Source organism: Dama dama, chromosome 10 (genome assembly GCF_033118175.1).
Source record: "Dama dama isolate Ldn47 chromosome 10, ASM3311817v1, whole genome shotgun sequence".
NCBI lineage: Eukaryota > Metazoa > Chordata > Mammalia > Artiodactyla > Cervidae > Dama > Dama dama.
Window position 1 is genome coordinate 36,575,256 of NC_083690.1, and position 22,985 is coordinate 36,598,240.

A 22,985-nucleotide genomic window follows, 5' to 3' on the forward strand; every position below is an offset into this window, starting at 1 on the left:
CAAGTGAGCTGGCTGGGGTCCATGTCGGACAGAGTGGCCGGGGGCATGGACGGGGACTGCAGGGAGGTCCTGGGCCCAGGCACCAAGCAGTTAAGGAAATGCCTCTGAGAAGCAGCAGGAGTGTGGCTGAAACAGTAAGAGGCACTGTGGCTCGTGGTCCTTTAAATCTCACCTCCAAACCTCAGTGTTCTTGGCTGGGAAAGGAGTAAGCGGAGCTGGGGAACAGGAAGAAAAGGCTCCTCCCCCACCCCACCCCCCAGATTTCAGTTTCCCTCCCCTCGCAGGCTCTGAGCAGGGAATGGGAAACAGAGACAAAGAGTGACAGAGGAGAGCTGTTGTTTACTCGCTCACTTGTGTCCGACTCTGCAACCCCATGGACTGTAGCCTGCCAGGCTCCTCTGACTATGGAATTTCCCAGGCAGGAATACTGGAGTGGGTTGCCATGGAGTACCCAGGGGGAGAAAAGATGGTGGTACACTCTCGGAGCACCACCAGGAGATGGAAGGAGGGTAGAGGCTAGAGAAAGGGAAGACAGACACAAGATGTGAGGAAGATTGAGCCCTGGGGAGGTGGGAAGGCCACACCTGGCTGGGCGAAGAGCAGCAGCTTAAGGTATTTACAAAAAAATATCCTCAAAGTAAATCAGTGATAACACTGTCCCCACCTCTCCTGGCTGCCATGTTGTTAAAGGTCATTGAGTGGAAAGACCCAGAGAAATCCCAAGAAAGGGCAGCTGAAGGGTCAGGGTTCCTGGGCAGTGGGTGGGGTGGGTGGGAGCTGCACCCAGTCCCGGGCCTCTCCTTCACCAGCTTCGGTGTTTAACCCAAGCCATCTGTCTTGTCACCACACAAACAGCCCAGACATGTGACTATTGACAAAACATCCTCAGGTGGTGAGGGTCTGGGTAGGGTCTGAGGATGCCCCTGACCCGGAAGTGCTGGATTTTGATGACCACCCCCCACCCCCTCCAGCTCCCTCCATTGCTAAAACTGGACTGCAGGTCAGGCAGGGGCTGGCCGTGTCCTTGGCCAACAGCAGCATCATCACCAACCTAGGCAGTCACGTTGACTGACACGTGGACCCTGGGGCTGGCCCAAAGCAAGACTACGAGAGCCATTTTTTTTTTTAATGCAGTTCTTTCCCAACATTGCCCGCAACAGCTTTGGTGCAGAGATTTGGGGGGCAGGGAAGGGGGAGGGAGGCACATGGGGAAAAAAAAGGAAAGAAAAAAAAAAAAACCCCAGCCAATTGCACAAAGCCTTTTCCTGAAAAAGCTCAGGCCCTGGGGTGGTTGGGACATGTGGCTCCCTCCCGCACCCCCTGGAGCGCCGGCTTTGCAGTCGAGGCCCCGATAGGGGTTCATCCCATTCTCGCGTGGAAGAGCTGTCTGGGAGGGGAGAATGGCTGCGTGTGGATATGTGTGTGTGCATATATAGATAGATATATAATAGGCTATATTAGAAAATTCTCTCTATGTATAAATATAAAACACTGGTATCCAAACATGACACCACAGCTAACTAAAGTGCTTGACGGCAGTTGGGCATGTGTAAGTCTGTAGGTGAAATGATTCATCCTAAGTGCCCAGGATGTGGCAGCAAGCTGGGGAAGCGAGAACATGGAGAAAGGGCTGCTGGCCCGAGCCAGGGCACTCTGGCCCCCCAGGGCCTCCTCAGCCTGTCTGATCACCATTCTGCGCCTCACCCCCCACCTTTGCCCTGCTTTCCCCACAGTGCTTCCGACCACGAGGAGAACAGAATCAGCAAGCTGGGCACTGGGGAGTTGTTCCCACGGGGAGAACTGGTCAGCCTATGCCCACGGCTTCCTCCCCTGACAGGGTTCAGAGTGAAGGGAGCGCTAAGGGCAGGAGGGGAGGACTACTGTCATCATCGTTAATAATTTGAAAAATAAAACACCACAGCTCCTCTAGGCCTGGCTCTGTCATCTTGCCTCCCGGGCACCCCCCTGCCTGGGTGGGGGCTGGAGAAGGAAAGGAAGGAGACCTGGGGGGCAGCTGACCTGGGAAGCTGTCCTTTTATCTGCAAGCCCCAAGCAAAGCATTAGCGGCTCCGCCACCCTCAGCCCCCTACCCTGCAAAACAAGACCCATCTGGTCTCAGACCCGCAGAAATGCCACAGGCAAGTGGTCCTCAGAGCTCCAGGGAGTAGAGGGGCCCCGGAGAGCAGGCCCCCCAGGACACAGTGCTACAAGAATGGGTTGGTGGTCGGAGGTTTGGCGGCAAATGGGCTTGATGAGGATCCAGTCTGGAGAGAAAGAACAACCGCAAATTGTTAAATTAGGGAGGAAGAGCTAGAGGCCACAGAGGACGTGTGGCCCAGGATTCCTTTCTCCTTCAAAATGACTGTATGGAGGGAAGAGGGCAAATGAGGGAGCTAGGAGGCCAGTAGAGGGCATGGGGAGGGTGGATGAAGTCAGGGCCGAGGAGAGCCGACGCCCCGTCACTAGCCCACTCATCCCTGGCTGAGCCAAGCAGAGTCTCACGAGGAACGGGCATGCGTCCTGTCCCACATTGCCCTCTTCTCCTGGAAGGATTCCGTCCCCAGCCCCCACAGGGAAAGGCCAAGCGCCCTAATCAGGCCCAGGCCCTGCTCTGGTGCGCTCACCACGAAGGGGTTGGTGGAGATGCCAGCTGGCTGACTCAGTGGCCCCTGCCCCAGCTTGGTGGATCCCAAGTCTCCGAAGGAATAGCCTGGGAGGCAAGAGCAAAAATTCAGCTGATGGGATTCCTGCCGCTCAGGCGGGTGCTGCCCAGCTCGCCTGTCTCCCTGCCGGGCAGGCCCAGATACAACCCAAGGCAGGGGCCCAGCGGGGTCCTCTCCAAAGTGGGGAATAAACTTGTGGAACAATCAGAGGACACGAGCATGTCTGTTGCTTCCCTGGGCTCCCCCTGCTGGTCCAAAAGGGAACTAGCTCAGACACCTGGCTCCCTAATACATATTCCTGATATTCACACACTCACAGACCCGCCCAGACCCTGAGGGTGGGAATGGGGTTAGAAAGGAGGGCTTGGTCTGAACCCCTTACCATTCTGCTGCTGAGTCATCGAGGTCTGTGCGGGGAAGAGCGGTGGTGGGAAGGGGCTGGCAAAAGCCCCGGTGGGTGGCACTGTCTGGGGGAAGCCTGGCCCAGCACCGCTCATCCCAAAGCCCGGCCCTGTGGAGGGAGGGACGTGAGATAGGCGAGGTTCTGGAAGGTAGGCTGGAGAACAGGTCTTCCTAATCCCTCCAAGATAGGGAAATGGAAGCAAGTGTTTCCCTACCCAGAGGTACCTAGTGGAAGTACCTGGAAGGAGCACGAAACCCTTCAGCATCCCTGCACCCTGCCAAACCTGCCCTCTCGGGGCCTGTGGGTCAGAGAACAGGCTAGTTATGAGCACAGGCACAACACGGAACTGGGGTCCGCCTTCCGCATCTCTTATACTGCACAAACCACAGCAAGTTACTCTCATCTCTGAAATGGGGACCATGCCTATCTCCTCGGCATGACTGCTGCAAACATGAAATAACGGTGCAGAGCCCTAAGCGCTGGGCCTGCCACGTAGGTCAGCTTAGCAGGGAGTATTGTTCTCTCCCTGGCTTCAAGGTTTTTTTTGAGAACAACCAGGAAAAAAAAAAAAAAGGAGGAGGAGGCACACGAGCCTGAGTTTGGAGAGAGAAAACTCCGGCTGAGGAGGGCAGGGAACAGAGCCATGGTTTCAGGTGGGACGCAGAAGGGAGGAGGCTGGACCGCCAGAGGGAGACAGGGTTGGAGGAAAAAGCATCCCCACCACTACCAGTCAGCGCCAACCATTCGGAACCGGCTCACGGAAGAGGCAGGCTGTTTTTTCTAACTCTGAAATTCCGTGACCTGGGTGTCTCCAGTTTTTGCCCACTAGGTGGCTTGGAAGTTAAACCGGTCTGGCCTGGGCTGGTGACTCTGGAGAGTGCTAGCTAGCATCAGGGGATAGTCTGGGAGGCTTACCTGTGGCCAAGCCATTGGGCTGGAAAGGGTTGGTGGAAGGCAGCTGGGCGTGAGCAGCAGGTGTGGTGAAAGGGTTGAAGGCTGCTCAGGGTGGAATGCGGTAGAGGTGGGAGGAAGAGCTGGTTATTTTTTTCTCATTTGGTTAACATCGTAACTGAGCATTCCTCTAAATCCCAGTGTGGAACTCTCCCCACCCCCTCCCTCTAGAGTCCTCAATTTCCTCTTGGCCTTAGATCCCCTCCTGGGTCCCTACACGAAAGACTCACCTCCAAAAGCTAGCCCTGGGCTGCTGCCTCCACCAGTGGTGGCTGACTGGAGCGTGGGGACCTGGCCGGCCATCCCGAAGATGCTGTGAAACAGGGAGAGAAGTCAGCACGCACATCACCCAGCACCAAGGAGGTGGGCTGGGCAAGGGACCAGGAGGTGCAGACCCCATCCTGCCAGACAGGAGCTGAGCAGGCTGGGATAACCAAGGCCAGGATTTCTTGGCTGGCTTTCCTGCCCAAGGGCGAGCTCCCCGACGTGTGGACCTACCTGCTGGGGATGCCTCCAGCTGATGCCCCAGGCCCCAGGAGGCTGCCCACATCTGCGAGGCTGTTGGGCTGACTAGCAGGTGCAAGAGGAGAGGCACCAAATGGAGTCCCCTGGCTGCTCCCTGGGCAGGAACAGGAGTAAAACAGGGCGTGCTGGTGTGAGACAGGAGGGAATGGCCAAGAGGAGGGATGGAGGTGGGGTGCAGTGGACGGGGAGGGGAGGGATGGCATGAATGGCACCAACAGGGTCCTCTGAGCCAGCCCGTTCTTCCCCTGATCGCCCAGTTCTGGAGGGCTTGTCTCCCACTGAGGATTCTAGGCAACTTGATACCCAGCCCTTCTTAGTCTCCCAAATGCTGGAAACTGCCACCTCTGGAAGAGAAGCAGTTCTTCCTCGTCCAGGTCACTGTCCCTCCTGCTCTACTTTGGCTTACACTTCCCATTTTCTCCTTAAGAGACGGAAAAGTTTCGTCTTTTCCCTAAAGCAGCATTTCCATTTATGGATAAATCGTATGTAGGGGCAGGTGGGTGTGGGGGAGGCACTGTGAAGAGCAGAAAGGTTCAGGGTCACTTGGGAGACTCAGGGAACATACAGATGGCATTGGAGGTGCTGAGCATTGGTTTCCAGCCTCGCCAGAATCCTCCCACACCCAGCCAGCCACCTCCTCCCCTCTGGAGAGACCTCCCTGATGCCACGACCTCAGATCACAGCTGGGATGCACTGCCCATGGGCCAGTGAACTATGTCTTCCACGGGCATTCCTGACCCCAATATTTGATTCTGGCTTTTCTCTCCTAGAACCTTGTCCTTTTGCTTCCCAGCACCTGACATGTTTGTAGTGATATATTTTACTTCTGTATCAACTGGATCCCCACTAGACCAATTCCACTGCCAGGAAATTTCCTTTCAGATATAACTTAACCAATGCCTCCCCCCCAAAAGTTATTAACTGCAGTGCTGTTTAATAGCAAAATACTGGATCATTCTAAATATTCACTAACAGGAGACTGAGTAGATAAATTATGGTATAGACATAAATTGGACAGTGGTGCAGCTATAAAAAAGAATGAGGAAGCTGTTAACGTACTGATTTAAAAAAATCTAACAGTGCTCGCTTCGGCAGCACATATACTAAAAAAAAAAAATCTAACAGTACTGTTTATCTAAAGAAAAATCAAAGTGCAGAACAGTATGTATATTATGTCATAAAATGTGTAGTAAAAAAAGAAAGAAAACAGGACAATAAAAATGAGTAAGTGAAAGAGGCTCCCTCCTTTTCCCAGAGGCAGGGCTGTGGAGAGGAGATGAGACAAGAGACCAGCGTGGGTCAGGCTGCAGAAACATTCTGTAGGATGGGAGACTTGAAATGTATTTGTGGGGAAAAAGGAACGTGCCAGCAGAGGTGGAGAAAGTGGAGGTGAAATTGATAGGAAAGTTCAGGGGACAAAACCTTGCAGAAGGCAGGAAGGGGGCGAGGGGTAACCTTCACAAGGGAAAATACTTCCTCAGACACAAGAGGAAAAAGAGGGACAGGAGTGAGTTTCCTGGTGGCCGGAGATTAAGACTCTCGTCTCGCAACGCAGTTGACGCAAATGCGATCCCCAGACTACAGCACAAGGCCCGCAGGCACCACAACAACGTGAAAACGTCAACCACGTAAGCCAGCACGTGCCACAGGAGCGTGAAGACGTCTATCACGTAAGCCCCCCCAGGCTGCAATGACGTGAAGACAAAAACGTGGATACGTCAACAACGTGAGACGTCAACAACGTGAAGACGTCAACACGTGAGACGTCCACACGTGAGGCCCACACGCCGTATAAGTACAGAAAGCCTCGCCCCGCCGCCCCCCGCTCCCCCCCCCCTCCAAAAAAAAAGGGAAAGGACAAGTTAACATTCAGGGCGAGGAAGGAAACGGCAGGGCCAAGGAGCTTCTCAGATTTATGTGGTTGCGCTCTGGCCCCCTCAGACCTTAACCCTGGTTTCTTGTCAGTGAAGTTTGGGGTTCTTCTGAGCGCCTCAGAACTGTACTGTGGACCTCCCTGGGCTTCCTTTTCCAAAGCGTGAGGCTGCCGCGTTTGTCCAGAGCCCCCTGGTTAAGGACACCTTCCTGGTGCTGGGCACACCTGATGGGACGGCCTAACGTGGAGGAGCAGAGAATCCGGCGGGGAAGTCAGGTGCCCAGGCCTGGCTGGCTGCCTGCCGCGAGGATCTGGGGACAGGCTGCTTCCTGATGGTCGGCACTCGGGGGACAGGGCTCGCCTCAGCCCTCTCCCTCCCCACCCCGGGCTTTCCCGAGGGACACGCGCTGGGCTGTAACGCACACTGGTCTTAAGTCCTCTCCCATCTGGAGGACAACTGCAGAACCAGCGGGGCGACGGTTGGATCGTCGCTTCGCAGACTCCAGGCCCTTCCTTTGCCCGACGGACTCGAGGTACGTGGACCTGCCGAGCGGACGCGGCTCTCTGTCCTCCCTGGGGCCCGACCCTTCAGCGCCGCTCTGGGCCCTCGGGTTGGGGTGCTCCTCGCGATGAGGACCTGGCCGTCCGTCTTCGCGGCGAGAGCGGGAGCTGCGTGCCTCCCGGCGGCCGCTAGAGGGTAGAGCGGCCGGGGCTCGGGTGATCCCTGCGCGCTTGCTGGTGGGCACCTTATCCACCGCCAGAGCCTCGCCCTGCGCGGCTGGGTATGTAGACTTGCCTCCTCACAGTTTCAGAGGAAACCGCACTTTTAGAAACCTCCCCTTCTCCTCCCCCTCAGAAACACAAAAATATAACCCGACACGTCAGGAGAGACGCCCACGTCTCCCCCGAACCTTAGTGGCTCCTCGTGTCACCCTCACAGAAACCCCTTCGTGACCGTGACCGTGACCGTGACCGTGGTGGGCCGAGAAGTTGCTTGGATCCGCCCCTGAGCAGCCATTTGATTTGGGCCAAGGCACCGGCCTGGTGAGCCAGCTTCCTCGACTGCAAACGGAGAGCTTTCTTTCCTTGAGGAGATGATAGCCGGGTGCTCTCCGGGCACCATCGGGGCTGGCGGGCTCGGGGTCGAGCGGAAGCTGTCTGCTTTTTGAGATGAGCAGACACTGAACCAAAAGTCCATTCCAGGTTCAGCCTGCGATGGCTCCAGGGCTGACACCTTTATTTTCTCCCTCTCTCTTTTAAAAGAGCCCCTTTAATACGCTCTCTCTCTCTCTCTCTTTTTTTTTTTGCCACACCTAGAGGTACCCACGATCTTAGCTAATCAGGGATCGAACCTATACTCCTGCAGTGGGAAGTGCGGATTCTTAACCTCTGGCCCGCTAGGGAAGTCCCCTAAGCTCTCTTTTTAAAGTAATCAATTGTGCTAGGAATGCATTTCTGGACGACCCGTTTATAACCATCTTGTAATAGGCTGTTTCCTTTGAGGTACCATTGCTTGGAAATACTTTCCTCTTGCTAAATTGTATATTCTGGTACCGGTTTATATTCTTAACAATAGCATACCTATTTCCCCACACAGTACTGGCAATTATTAATCTTTAAAAACTGTGTTAATGTAGTTCTTATAATTGTATTTTCTCTGATTAGTTAGGTTGAGGACATATTCATGTTTTTTTCTGGGTATTATCTGCTTCTATCCCTTGACCATTCTATTCTTCCTTCTTAATAGGAATTTTTAAAGGCACATTATGGTTATTGGCTTTTTGTCTGTTTCCATGTTGTAAATATGTATCTTCTCCCTATCTGCTTCATGCCTTTAAGGACACAAAACATTGTTTTGTGTTTGTCTGTTTCCATGTTGTAAATATGTATCTTCTCCCTATCTGCTTCATGCCTTTAAGGACACAAAACATTGTTTTGGGACCTTTTTTAGGACATCTTTGTTTAGGTCATCTTTTGCCATATAAAATACTCTGACTTATGCAATTTCTCCTTGTTAGAATTTATGGAGATTTTGTTTCCCAGTGTATGGTCAAATTATATATATATTCTTTTACTTTTTTAATATATACTGTCAAATTATAAAAGGGTTATATGTTTGAAAATAATATATATTTATTTTTGTTATAAAGTTCTACTTGTATTTCTTAGGTCAAACTTGTTAAAGTGTTACTCAGATGGTCAGCTTCCTTCCTTCTTTCTTTGTCCATCTATTCCATCAGTTAATTTTATGAGAGAACCTATTATAATCTCTGTTAGTTTATCAGATTTTCATTCTACTAGTTTTTGCTTTATGGATTTTTAGGCTATCTCATCAGTTACTTTAAGTTCATGATGTGAGAATTTTGTTGTGAATTTTAACTCCTGTCAATATAAAATGTCTTCTCTTGTTCCATTCAAAAAATTTAATTCAAAACAAAGAATCAACCAGTTCATGGTGGGAGGTGGCGAGGGCTGTGGGCAGAGCAGAGTCAGAAATCTGTGCTGTGGGCTGGACTGTGCCTCTCTGTGAACTGAATGACTAGGGAAACTGCTAGCTGCCTCCCCTGTAAAAAGGGTAAATTTGAGGGGCTCCTCCCAGACCTCAAAGCTTGAGGGTCAGAGGGTCTGAGACAGTCTCCTGCCTTTGGGTCGGCTGTGGGGTCGGAGGAGTAACTTACCAAAGCTGTGACTTCCAGTTAGCATCCGACTGGCTGGCAGCGAGGGTGGGGAAGGGGAAGGGCAGGTAGGTGGGGAGGAGAGAGAGAGTCAGTCACTAGCTGTCCCCAGATGTCTGTCCTCACAGTGCTCCCAACTGCCCTCTGGCGTGCAGGATGGCCAAAGGGAGAGGGCCGCCCGAAAGCTCCAGAGACGGTCGTCTGGGAGCGACGGGGTGCTTGAAGGGCCTTTAGACTCTCCTTCATTTGCACAAGAGCAACACCACAGAGTTGACAGGCTTCTGCTCTAAGAGGGATGGGTGAGGTCTTCTGGAGGCTACCTTGGACACTGCTCCAGCCCTTGCTCTGGGGGCCCTCTAGGGGAAAGGTCATGTCCATTCTCAGATCCTCATTCTCAAGTTTTCTAGCCTCAGTCTCCCTTACTTGCCAGGTAGCAACCTCCTACTGCACAGCCCGCACAACTCTTGCTGAGGTTTTAGCCATTTTCCTTACATGAAAAAGAAAAAAAAGAACAATAGAGCCCCTTCTCCCTGACAAGAACCTCATCAGATCCCTCTCATCCTTTTCTGGAGCTTCCTCTCTTAGTGTGGTTCTCTGGGCTGGTGTGGATGTGAATGAAGGATGATGTATGGAGGTGGACAGTGGAATACAGTTGCCAGAAAGAAAGGAAGCCGGAGGGGCAGCACTTACCTGGGGGCGCCGGCTGGGCCTGGAATGGGGCTTGGCCAGCTGGAGGAATGCTTCCAAATGCAGAAGAGCCGGGGCCACTACTGAAGGCATCAAAGTTGGCAAAGCTCCCATGGGAAGGCGTTTGGCCTGTAGGTGGAGAGAATATGAAGGTTATGTTTATATAAAATATATGTAATCTGTATCATACAGTGGCCAAGAGCCACTCAATGAGACATCTGCCTCCCCACAGGGCCCTCTTCAGAGGGAGTTGGCAGGAGCCTGGGGCAGACAGCCAGACCTATACAGAGGGAAAGGGGCTCTCAGAGTCTCCAAGTTTACTCCCCGCTTTTTATCCTTACTCCATGAGGCATTAACATTTTTGTCAGGGTCTAGTTTGGGTGGAATAGTGTGAAAAAAATTTTGTTACAGGAAAGGGCTTTAAAAAAGAAAAAGGGAAACTAGATAACCACTTGGTTCCACCCTCTGTTGGCTACTGCTGATCTTTGGGAAGAGGGCAGGGGAAATGGAACCTGTCACAATTCCCTTGCTCCATTTTACTGGAGAGAAAGTAAGAAAAAGGCTCTTCCCAGTGATCTAAAAGGAAGGGCTAGAAGCCCCCCGCTGTCATGCTTTTGGTCAGACTCCCTAATGTAATTGTGTCTGTACTCATCTGACCCTCACTCTCCAGGCTGTGATGCTTCAGAATCACCATCGCGTTCACTTCTGTGCAGAGCTGGAGCTAAGTGAAATTCCGTGTTTGATGGGGACAAAAGTTCTTGTCCCAAGTCCCACTTACCCCCAAAGGCTGGGAATGCAGCAAAAGCTGGTGCCAGCTGGGGAGCAGCAAAGGGGTCTCCGCCGATGTCAGCCAGCAGATCAGTACTGGCTTTCTTGACCGAGGAAGGGGGAGGAGGTTGAGAGCTCCGGGGCTGGGACGTCCGAGGCTGGCTGACAGGCTTGGAGGAGAAGGCAGTACATATAGCACTTGGAATCCCAGTCATGACCCAGGCCCCTGCATGGCTCCCCTGGCTGCCCCCAGATAGGCAAGTGGAGAGAGAACAGAGGGAGAAACTGCCCTCAACCAAGAGGGTTCCTGGGAAGAAGGGTTGCCTCAGCCCTTCTCATACCTAATTCCTTTGTCGTCCCAGGACAGCCGCTCCCAGAACCGCACACTTTAGAGCGTGTGCATCAAGGTAACCCCGATACACAGGGACGGCGCCCAGCAGCACCCCCTGGAGCTGTTACCTCCTCGTTTTTCACAGGTGCTGGAACCAGTGTCCTGGCCCCTGTTTTTCTTTGGAGGAGTGGTCAGGTTTGAAGTTGATACTCCGACTTCCCTAAATACCACTTCCTGTTGGGTTCTTTCTTCCAAAATACACAAGTCCAAGGTGAGAAATGCAAGACCTAGGTCACAGCAGGGCTGAGAACCCATTTACACCTCCTGGATGATCATCTGCTAAGTCCAGGGGATTTGATTTAGGAAACTGACACCCCTGTCTCCCAAATCCCATAATAATGTCAAGGGCAGATCTGAGAGTTACCTGGCTGGAGCTGGAGGCAGCAGCTGAGAGAGACGGCACAGGATCCCCCAAAAGTGTCCGGGGGGGCTTGCCTTCTGGGATGGAGCCCTGGACGGGGGTGGAGGTGCTGCCTTTGGTGTAAGTGGGCCCCTTGACTTGGTCTGGGGGGACATACCTTGGAAAAAGAATAGTTAGGCAGAGAGGAGGGGTGAAACCTTGAAACTTTGGACCTTGCTCAGCTTAACTGCTTGAGAACACAGCTTTCAGCAAAGTCCTTTCTTATTTTCCCTACTGATTCTCTTTTTTGAACTAAAGGAAGCAGTGACGTAGGAGAGTTCCACCTAACTTGAGTTTCTCCTCTACTTCCAGATGATCATTTTTTCCTGCAGGGATGTTGTTCAGTTTGCTTTGGCTTGTGCCAGTCTTCCCCACAGCTCTCCCTCCTCTTTCTGACACATGAACCATCTGGGTTTCAAATAATAACAACTTGCAATCAGGCTGACCAACAGGTGATCCTATTTTCCAATCCTACTCAAGGGCCCCCTTTTACTTCCTGGGCGTGTCTTCAGGTTCCTCTTTCTCTGCCACTTCATCTTCTAAGCACTCAGGATTTACCCTGCTGGCTCCTGGACTTCTGATAAAATTCCCTTCCACTCCAATGGATGTGGTCTCTACTTGGGATGTATCTTTTTTATCCCAAGGACACTCCCAGGAGGAACTACAAAATGCTGTTGTACCCACACCAATCTCCTCGCTCTCTGCATTCTCTTCTTCACCCTACAGTTATCCCCAACCATGCACACCCCCCAGAGATGGAACAAGAAGTAGCATGTGGGGGAAGAAAAGGCAAGAGAGAACAGAGATGCTGCTTCCCCTAGTAAATCTCTAGTAAATCTAATAAATTCCTTCCCCTAGTAAATTTCCTCTAGTAAATCTAGAGGCCATGTGCTCTTAGCCACCTCTCTCTGTGAGATCATTTGAGCTCTAGAAACTAGTCCACACTTCATAGTTGGGGAGCCTAGCTCTCCCCTCCACACAGTCTTCTGTCTCCCCAAAGGAGGGGGATATCAAATCTGCAGGGTCAGTGACCAAGAGCAAATTGTCCTTTTCTTGTACCTTTATTATTTAGAAGTCAGAATTCAGCCCTAACTGAATCTGAGTGGAACAGACTCAACCCTCGTCTAGCCTTTGAAAGAAGCCACAATTCAGCTCTGGAAAGTAGACCATAGATGAAGTGTCTTGGACACGTGTCTCCAGAGTAATCTCTTTCCTCCTCCTTACCATCTCTTCTTTTCATATTTTTCCTGGAGAAATTCCTTCACCTTCTGAGGATCCCTGGAATCTGGTATTAAAGATGTCCGAGCATCAAAAAGACCCAGCCAGATCTTCCTGCAAACCTAAAGGGATGAAGTCAAGTGACAGAGAAGTTGGGGCAGAGAGTATGAGATGGGAATCATACCATTTCGAACTCATCCATCAATAAACATTTATTGAGCGTGGATGCAACATGAGGATCTGGGTACAACTACAAAACAAACATGATCTCTGTCCTCACAGAGTTGATAATCTAATGGGGAAATGGTGTCCTTAGATAAATACAGATACATTTATAATGACACACTGTGACAAGTCTTGTGAGAGACAGTACAGGGTCATGAGAATTAAGGGAAACTAAATTTGGATGGGGGTGGGGTCAGGAGCAATTTTCAGGGCTGTGGCTTCCAGAACACCCTCTAGAGGCTCTTGTTTGCACTTTCCAAGTGAGCCCCTCAAAGGAATACTGCTGGCACCAAGGTTGGAATCTTCCCACCAGCAGATTTAGCTGGAGAAGGGGTTTAACTTACTCTCAAGTAAAGACATGGGCTTAAACCCAGTTGCTTACGTCAGCACAGCTAGCTCCAGGAGCTCCTGCTCAGAGGGGCCGCTCGGTCAACTCTGAACACTCATCACTGTGGAGCATCTCTCCCTCAAGGGTCACCCCAGCAGAGACTGCTCCTTCCCCTGATTCTTCCAACAATGGGCCCAGACAAACCCCAATTTGTATAACTAAGATTCCATAAATGTACACATGTACATAAGGTAAGATACCTTTCATACTAACAAATAAGAGAAACTCGAACAGAAAACTGTAGGGGCTTTCCTGTGATCTGAGGCAAAACCCCGCTGACAGGGCAAGCACGGCCTGGACCCCTCCTGGCGGTGGTGGCTCACCTCGTTTCCGCGGGACTGCAGGAAGAGCACTTCCGGCTCGGTGAACGTTGTCATGGAGATGGACTTGACCCGGTGAGGGGGGTTCAGGCCTCTCCTGTGAGAGATTAGAACAAAGGAGAAGTAGAATGCCGTTAGCACTGCGGGAGGAAAGGGAGGGAGAGAGGATAAAATCACATGTAAATCAAACTCTGACTGAAGCTCCTTCTTAATTCAAGGAAAGAAAGGAGACCAGAATGTTTTGGAGGCTTCTCCTGAGAGACAGGGAACCCCGGTCATTCCCAAGAAGAAGGTAGAGGCTGTCCATCCAGAGCTGCCTCTTCTTGGCTCAGACCCCGGCAGCTGAATGTTCAGGCTGAGGGGTACTTCAGGGAACTCAGGTGTGTGACCATTTCCTATCTCCTGCTTCATCATTGTTTGAGGCCTACAACACATGCTCAGGGTCCCAGAATCCATGGAGACACTAATCTTTCAAGCAGGAGGGAAGGCAAAAATGAAGGCCTCTGACTATTCCTGATAATACCAACACAGATAAAATTTGGAGACAAAAAGAGTCCCTAGGCTGGCTGCTGCTCCTCTCCTCTACGCAAGGAGGCTGTCTGGTGGAGGGATGGAGGTGGGGGGGGGGGTCCCTTTTTTAGGAAGTGATTTCTGGGAAGAGAAGTACTCCAGACTTTCCTCTCACTTCTAGATCTTTAAACGAAGCAAGAGTAAGGTTCAGCCGTGAGCTACGAGACGGGCAGGAGTCAGGAACATATACCCTGTAAGGATGCTTTTGTGCCAGCCCTGTGTTTTCATTCTGTTAACTCCCTGGGAGTCCAGCTCTGCCCACAGATGCCCCGTGGAGACTACAGCCAAGCCGGCTTCCTTCCTCCCACTCAGCTCCCCTCCAGAGTGTTCTAACGGGAACCTGGGGCTAAGCCAGGCATGGTTTCAGAGGTTCCCGTCTCCTTACCTTCAGTTTTGCTCTAATCTAAATCTATCACCCTCGACAGATCAAAACACTAGTAGCTGAACCAAAACAAATAAACTGGACCTTGGGGCCAGGAGTGAAAGACCACGGGTGCATGCGAGAAGGACAGTCCCCACTGAGAGGCCTCTGGGTTTTCACTCCCTAGAAATAATGGGCAAAGCAAGATGTGAAAATAAAAGTAACTCTAGCATAGGGTCTTGACTGATGCCTTCAGGAAAGTAAACAGAATTGACCAGATAGAAATCTTAGGGAAAGGTGGAGAAAGCACAGGAGCTCCCAGGTGCACACCCTGAACAAAGGTGAATCCGGGGAGCGTGTGGGTTGGTGTAAGTGAAGGTAGCCCTGGCAGGAGAGCAGACAGAGGACAGAGTAACGAGGTGAACGGTGAAGGGCAGCTGCTCTTCTGGACGAGAGGTTACCGTTAATGGGATTCTAACCAAGGACAGGAAGGACGCTGGAGGCTACAACTGGGGGCATTTTCAGCAATTCTGCTACTAGACTTGGATGGTTCTCAAAATAACCCTTTAAAAGATAAGCAATATCAAAGAGGATAGATGCCCTGAGGAAAGACGAGAGCAGGAAAAACCAAGAGCCAGGCTTTGTAATTCTGTCAAACAATAGCTCTTAAACTTGCTTTGACCTGAAGACTGTTTTCTGATTGCATTTCAGAGAGATTCCAGTTTTTCCTCCTCAGCTTCTCACCAGTGGCTTGGTTCTGTTTGTTCCAAAGTCTGGACCTCCTGCTTTGATACTCTTTCCTTGGCCCTTTCTCACCTTAACCACTGTGCCCTTGCCCCGGGAGTGCCAGGCCTTTCTGAGGTCTCAGCAGAGTAGACAGAGCCCTCTGTTCCTATGAGCCTGAGCTGCCCTGCCACCTCCCACTAACAAATATTTACTCTGCTAAATAAAATACGAGGCATTGTGGAAGGCACTGTGGGGGATACAAAAATTACAGGACTTAGTCTTTGATCACCAGTCACTTGTTTCCAAGAAGGAGCCAGGGGAGCCTGGACGAGGGTGCTTCCCAGTGCAGCAGGCACACATAGTCAGATCAGGGAGTGTGTGGCACCAGGATGCAGCAGGAAGACAAATGATCATGGGAAAAGTAAAATGGATTATGTTTACACTAGGAAAACAGATTCTAAGCCTATCACAAAAAAGGTCATTGACATTTCCTGAAAGGACAACCAGGAACTGTTAGCAAAGTGTAAACAGGGAGGTGTGCTTCCTTGGGTAGGGGGTGAGGAACTTGACCCACTCATCAATCTAGAGGAGATGCTTAGAGCAGAACTTCCTATGGCTGAGCTTGGACTGGAGGGGTGGGGGGGGGGGGGGAGGGTGGGAGCAGGGACAGGGTGGAGATAGGATAAAGGCAAAGCAGAGAAAAGAAGTGATTTAGGTGCTTTGGGCCTAACGAATCTGATGGAACAGGATGTTTCCATACCACAGTACAAAAAGCACTGCTCTGACCTTGATGTCTGTAGACTGGATTATGTATAACCAGAGCCACGGTTTGGGGGCAGGGAGAGTCTACAAGGTAACACTCTGCAGCCCAGGAAGAGGGCCTAGTTACACAGCCTATGAGTTAGAGCATTTGTCTCTGAATCACAGAGAGGTCACTGCTGGCTGAGAGAAGCAAGTTAGAAATGAGAGCCCCTCTCCCCTTGGGAGCTGAAAGCAAATGATCTAGGAGTGTTGTGTGTTACTGGATACATACCAGGGTCATGCACTGGGGCCAGATGGGAAGCACTGGCCTGGAATTAAACACACCTGACTCTCCAACTTGCAGCCGGTCTCCCCAACATAACTCTCGGGTTCTCCCCAAAAGAAGAAGTGAGAGCCTGAAGGAGGCACTGCCCTTTTCTTTGGTTATCACAACAAATATATTCTGTTATTTCTAACCAGGAGGAGCTGGGGAAATACATAAAGGTATTTGCCCAGAATAGGGCAACTTTTTCTAATTGAAAGCAAGTACATTACTAGGGCTCAAGCCTTCAGCCTTTTTCTACTTCAGTTTCTTTTTCACAGGGCACCTAAATGGCCTTTGGAGTACTCTGAATCACTCTCTGAAGTACTCGGAATAACTTGGCAAATGAAGTGATTTGCAGAGATCCTAGTCTGTCCAATCCTCTCTCTTTTTGCCTCTCTCTCTTCCTTTGGCTTCTGTTAAGCATACTACTATTTCTGCAAATACCACAACTGTTGTTTCTCTGTGGTCATCACCCTCAAACTGGCCCGTATTTTGCTCCTATCTTGCTTCATAAAAGCCTCAAACCTGCTCAGCTACTCAAATAAGAAAGTTCTGCCAGGTCGACAGTGGAAAAAAACAGTTCCACCCAGCACCCAAGTTCCTTCATTTGTGCCAGATTTGAACTTGGGAATTCCTTACCTCTGAATATTTGTGTTCAAATTAATCTACCCTAGACTGTGTTTCTTTGCCCCTGGGATTCCATTTCTCTGCCTCTGAGCTGGGTTCAGCTAAATCAGGTTTGCTTTTATCTTGGACCCAAACATTACCAAGAAGAGTCCCTATTTAGGAAGGCTCCCTTACTACCCTGTACTGGGGTCAATTTCACTAATTTTAGGGAATTTATTTATTTATTTATTTTTTGCTATTTCAATATCAGTTTATTAGACTTTGCCTTTTACATATACATTACTTTTGTATGGTTTCTCTCTAAGGTTGAATCTCTTTTATTGAAATATAATTGATTATATTCATTTTGGCTGTACTACATACATGAGGCAACATTTGCTTTATAAAAACAATTACGACGATGTGTATAGCCATCTATCCTCTATGTCATTACAATACTTTTGAACATCTTCCTTACACAGGATATAACAGTCCATGACATATATAAATACCTAGGAGTTTGTATGACTTGATCCTCTTCATCTCTTTTACCTGGAGCCACACCACCCTTCCTTCTGGCAACAACCAGGCATTTGTTTTTCATTACCTGTGAAGCTGTTTTCACTGTGTTTTGTTTGTTATATTCCACATATAAGGAGATCATGCAGTATTTGTCTTTCTACATCTGACTTCTTTCACTTAGTATAATCCTCTAGATCCATCCATGTTGTTGCAAATGGCTAGACTTATTTATGTCTCAGTAAAATTCCTGTGTGTGTGTGTGCCTTGCACACAACACATCTCCTCTAATTTTTCATCTATTAATGGACACTTAGGTTGCTGGGAATTTCTTACTAATCGAAATTTCCCTGCTTTGACCCATTTCCTGAAGCTCTTCCTCAGTGACAATAATAAACAGCTGCCTTCATATAGAGACACATTGAATCTGATATTAGCAGCTACTTTCCTCTTTAGGCTCAATCTCAGACCTTTCCCATCCCTTGCTTTCTTCTCATCCCTTTGGTAATTTATTATTTTCTTAGGAGCTTTTCAGGTTCTCCAAGGGCCCTCTGTGATAAAGTGCCTAAATCTGTAATTTTAGAGACTCTGTCCATCTTGCCCAGCAGAAGTGAATATGAAAGGTGAGGTGCAAGGGGATGGAGGGACAGGACTAAAGTAAGGGCAGGGCATACAGGCCCATGTCCACCTCTCCAACCCCGACAGATGGAAAAGCACTGAATTATTGAACAGCATATTACACCTTTGCTTCCAAGGAGATAAAAGTGTTTCAGTTAGGAACAGCTGCTAATGATGCAGACAGGGAAACTAAGGCACCAGGAGGGTAGCAACTTATCACAAAGAAAGATCTGTCAAGCTCATCTCTTGACACCCAGTCCAGAGCTCTGTCCATCTGAGTCCTGACTTAGTCCCATTGTCAGAGTAAAGATATAAAGAAGGAGGCGACACAAATATCCACTACTGAGACCTGAAGCGTGATGGATTGAAGGATAGACCCAAACAGACAGGTCAAGGAAGCATGTCACGTACTTGGCTGAAAAACCTGGGTATCAAAGACAGCGCCTAGCCTAGATGCCAATGAGATCTCAGGCCTCGCCATCTATTTCCTTTTTCAAGAAAAGTGGTTTATCCATTTTTATCCATTGAGGCATCCAAGCAAGCAAGAACAAGAGAGAGCACTGAGGCACTGCTCTGGAAAGAAATCCTTTTCAGGGACAATTTTTATCCCTCCTGAGCTTCAAATGGCAGACTCATCTTCTAGTATATGAGTTAGAAATATAACTAAACAGGCAAGCGCATGAACAGATTGGGGAGATTAAAAGGATCTATATCCAGGTTAAGGAAATTAGGTATTGGAAGAAAACCAAATGAATAAAAGTAGGTCAAATTTGGGACCTACAATTGTGGCAGCATGTATGTAAATTTAGCAACGGGAGAAGCTAGCAGCCTCTCTCTCAGGCCCCCACACCCAACACTGTGGGTTTCTGCTAGAGATGAGAAAAAAATGTCTCATTTAAAAAGACAGCAAGAATGAGCTCGCACATGCAGACAGGAAAGCATAGTCATACCCACCCACCACCATTAGAATCTCAATTTTTCTTCAGATCTTGGGAGATTCAACTTTGGCTGCAACTGTCAACTTTGTTATATCAGTCAATCAGGCCAGATGGGAACCCTGGCAGTTCTGCTTTCTGCCCCCAGAACACTCCATTCCCCCTAAGTGGTTGATATATTTGTAACACACTCAACAGAAAACTAGCTTTCAGAAGAAAGCCAATCCTGCTGTCTCCTTTCTCTACCTATATTAAAGTATATGTCAATATCGTCTTTAAGAAAGAATCTTTCTTCTCTTTTCATTATGACACCTCAATATGAACTTCCATCAGTCTCTAGCCCATGCTGAGCTTTAGTTTACTTCATAGTGCTTATCAATACCTGCATTTATATCTTTGATGATTTATTTAGGGCCATGGCCTCCACTAGTATTCAGGCTACCTTGAAGATGGGACTTTATCAGTTTTGTTCATTACCATATCTCCAGTGCCTAAACTGGTATCTGAGGCTTCAGAGACACTCAACAAATGTTTGTTGACTGACTTACTGACTGACTGCATGTGCAAGCTACTGGCCTACTACTACGATTTCACTTCCTACCACTACAAAATCCTAATCTGTAGGCAGTTAGCCATGTGGATTTAAGATGTTAACTGGTGTGTGGATCACCATGGAGACATGCCTCTTCAGCATCTGCTGGACTGTGTGCCCCCTCCTTAACACTGCAGCCAGCAAGCCCCACCTCACATTCTACCTGTGGCCCACCTGCCAGCTCCCAGCCCTTCCCAAAGAACATCAAGGGACACGGGTAATATTTTGTGAAGATCCCTTTTAAAGCTTTCCATGCTTTGCCCTACTCTATGCTAATTACAACTCCAATTGGCAAAGGAAAAGTACCATCAGAACCCAGTCTGATGGTCACAGCCAGGGCAACTACAGCTTTATGGTGGAGTTTCTTTTGATATTTCTCTCTTTATAATCTCAACATGCCATCACAGTTGAGCTTCATTTATTGGTCCAGCTTCTTGACCTTTCACTCTCCTCACTTCCTGATAACAAAGGATTGGCCTAACTTCTCATTTCCCAGCCACCAAAATGTGTTCCCTAAAGTCTACCACCTTGAGAATCACTGCAAGTGAATCTCATAATGCTTTACCAACATACTAAGCAAAAATGTCCTTTCTAAATTGTTTTGAAACTAAAAAAAAAAGGGGGGGGGGTGCGCTGGGAGACTCCCACCATTGATCCTATAGGAACTTAAGTTCCTGAGGAGCTAAGCCCCTAGCTGGACATACACATGCTGCAGATAAGAGACAGGCCTCTCTGTTACATTAACCAGTCCTTAGGTCATCGTCACCCAGTGTCTGTCCAGATCACAGGTGTTCGACTTTTCACCAGTGAGATCAACAGTGACCACAGGAGGAAGTGGTAAAGTTCTGTAAATTGTACAATGACATTTAAAGAGTTAAATTTTCCAGCAAAAGAAACCAGGTTGTAAATGTGAGCCAGATCCCTTGGCCCTCCATCTGTCCTGGTTGAGGGATATTCATTATAGAAGGGAAATGTTGTCTATGGGATACTTTAAACCAAGGTCTAGAAAATAATGATGTCAGTATTTGCCCTTTATTCAGTGTTTGAGGTTTCATGCCATGGTAGCTAACCATGGCAATGAATTGATGCTGTTGCTGACATTTTCTTCCTAGGACCTAGACTGTGATATGCCATCAGTTTTATCCCCCTGCTTCCTTTTATTTCTCTACTGAGTCTGTAATTGGATTTGCCTTTTCATAACAGGATCTTCAGGAATATGCTCTTTCTACTTTACCCTATAAATAGTCCTAAACTTTGCTCCTATTCTCCTCAAAATACTTGTCCCAGTCTTCGATCTCCATTCTTCTACTCCATTTGAGCCTCTATATCAACTTTTGACAAACTCCACTTTGCGTTCTAAACCACTGTCCCAAGAGCCACAAAACTTTTACTTACACCAAAGTCAGTTCTATCCTCACAACATACAAGTAAAGTTGATCAAAACATAAAAGTTTGGCAAAGGAGGTAAAAACCAAATAGAGAAATAATCCTAAGCTGCATGAGGGGACCTGGATCCTCATTTCTGGTCTGCCATGATCATAACTAATAGCAACAAATGCTGAAAACAGCAACCCCCGTCTGGCATTGGATAAGTTACTAAACCTCTCTTTGCTTCTGTCCTCCCATCTGTCACCCAAGAACAATACTGCCTCCTTCTTGGCTCCTAAAGGTGAAAGAAGAAACAAGGAAGGCACTCCTAGTTAAAATCAAAACCAACCAAAGCAATGTATTAATACTAAAAAAGTAAAAATAAATCCCTTGTTAAAGACATACAGGCTTGGTATCAAATTTTAGACATGCATCTAATAATAATAATTCCCTAAGGGGGAAAAGAACTTCACCATGTAACCAGAAATCTGGGCTAGCACTGTGGCTCTCAATTAGCTCAAGTGTGACCAAATACGGTGCCAAGGGTAGCGTTGCAGATTATACAAGGGGAACCCCCCCCCCCCCCAATCTAGAAGGGTTGCTAGATGCTACTACCAGGAGTAAGCTGTGGAAACAAGGAGCTTGAAAGTGTAAATTATTACAGTTAGGATGGCTCATCCAGATCCCCAAACCTCTGGAAAAGTTAAGTTCTCTAAAGAGGGCAGCCTATCAGCATTCATCTCTCAGATTTGTAAGAAATTTCCCTCTGGGTAGCACTCCAAAGTCCTGAAAGATTAGGATCTGTTCCTGAACACTAGAACATGGCCCTTTACCTGACATTATCACTCTGCTGTCAACCTGAGTCTGTCCTGTTTGCCCTCCACCTACACGAAGTTCCCTTGGGGTGTTTGTCATTCTCTGACCCTTTAAACCTGTGACCCTCCCACCCCCACCCCAGTTTCCTTCAATTCTCCCCACTTTCGAATCGCTCCCCCTCCTTTAGGGAGTTTCTGCAGTTCTCACGCTTTCCTTTCCTTTGCATCGCGACTCTAATCGTGTCTTGTCGCCCCTGATCCTTTCTTTCCCTTCCCCGTGACGCCTCTGCAGCAGACGACCCTCTCGGCACATGGGTCGTGTCTCAGGCCACCCCGCCGCCCCCGCCCGACCTCGGCTCTGGCCCTTCGCCCTGAATCCCGGTGTCCCCAACGCCGACTCTCCACCGCTCCTTTCCCGGTCCTCCCCCCACTGTTCCCCGCGCGCCGGTCCACTCACAAGAGGCCGGAGCAGGTGGTGCAGACGAAGCTGCCCACGGTGATATCCACGTAGGTGACCCCGCGCTGGGCGCACTCGAAGCAGTGGCGGTTCCCGGCCTGGCTGCAGCCGCCCAGCTCCCGCACCCGGCGACACCACACCTCCGAGGCCGCCTCCGCCTCCGCCTTGACCCCGCCACCCGGCCCTGGGCCCTTCTTCGCCGCCATCACCATGGCTGCTCAACCTCTCAGACCTCCTCCCCGCAAGTCAGCAATCGCCCCTTCAACCACTGCCGCCTTCCCGCCTCCTCAGTCGCCTCCGCACGCCAGGCTCCCTTGACAGAACCTAGGGAGCCGGTGGCATCCGTGCAAGGATCCTCAGCCCGCCCCCCCTGCTTCGCCTGTTCTGCACGCTGATTGGCTAGTCGCCTCCACCTCCTCACTCTGATTGGCTCGGCTTTGGACGGCCTCGAGTTGCGGGAGCCACCAACGCCACGCCCCACTGCCTTCAGACCTCCGGCCTCTCGGATTGGCCTGCAGAGACCCTGGCCCCTGGAACCGTGCGTGCTCTCTCCTTGTTCCCGCCCCCTCTCGCCACTGCCTCCAGGGCGCCCCGCCTCCCACACACGATTGGTGAGTCCTAGGAACTCTGGCCCCAACGCTAACTCTGACTGGCTGTAGAAACTGCAAAGATAGCGCGCGAGAAAGAGTGGTGTCCCGCGCTTGCGCAACTGTGGCCCTCCTGACACATGATGTTAATTCCCGCTAAATTTCAAAGGACTCATTTCAGCTAGACTGCCTGGAGGAACGCAAAGCCGAAAGGAAGAGGCCAAATGAGAGGGCAAGAGATGGTAGAAAACAAGGGAACGCTCAAAGGAAAGGAGGAG

The 22,985-nt window shown here is 49.6% G+C and overlaps 1 protein-coding gene across 2 annotated transcripts; it reads right to left on the bottom strand.

The window, feature by feature from the left end:
* Positions 1-1,112: 1,112 nt before the first annotated feature.
* Positions 1,113-22,491, bottom strand: AGFG2 (ArfGAP with FG repeats 2). Of its 2 annotated transcripts, XM_061153563.1 has the most exons (13): positions 22,121-22,491; positions 13,491-13,584; positions 12,561-12,676; positions 11,301-11,454; positions 10,556-10,715; positions 9,781-9,906; positions 9,094-9,126; positions 4,516-4,636; positions 4,248-4,330; positions 3,982-4,062; positions 3,046-3,174; positions 2,625-2,710; positions 1,113-2,264 (listed from the first exon to the last, which is right to left on the bottom strand). In XM_061153563.1, exons 1-13 carry the CDS (start codon positions 22,330-22,332, stop codon positions 2,205-2,207), a joined length of 1,455 nt encoding a protein of 484 aa, XP_061009546.1. In that variant the 5' UTR covers positions 22,333-22,491; the 3' UTR covers positions 1,113-2,204. The 2 variants fall into 2 exon arrangements, with proteins under 2 accessions (XP_061009546.1, XP_061009547.1); XM_061153564.1 differs by lacking the exon at positions 9,094-9,126.
* Between the last annotated feature and the right edge of the window lie 494 nt (positions 22,492-22,985).

Coding starts and splice junctions, on each gene's coding strand:
- AGFG2 (XM_061153563.1), bottom strand. CDS start 22,332: ATGGTGATGGCGGCGAAGAAGGGCCCAGGGCCGGGTGGCGGGGTCAAG. Junction 12,677..13,490: donor TGCAGTCCCGCGGAAACGAG/GTGAGCCACCAC, acceptor TCATCCCTTTAG/GTTTGCAGGAAGATCTGGCT. Junction 2,711..3,045: donor GATGACTCAGCAGCAGAATG/GTAAGGGGTTCA, acceptor CTTGCCTCCCAG/GCTATTCCTTCGGAGACTTG.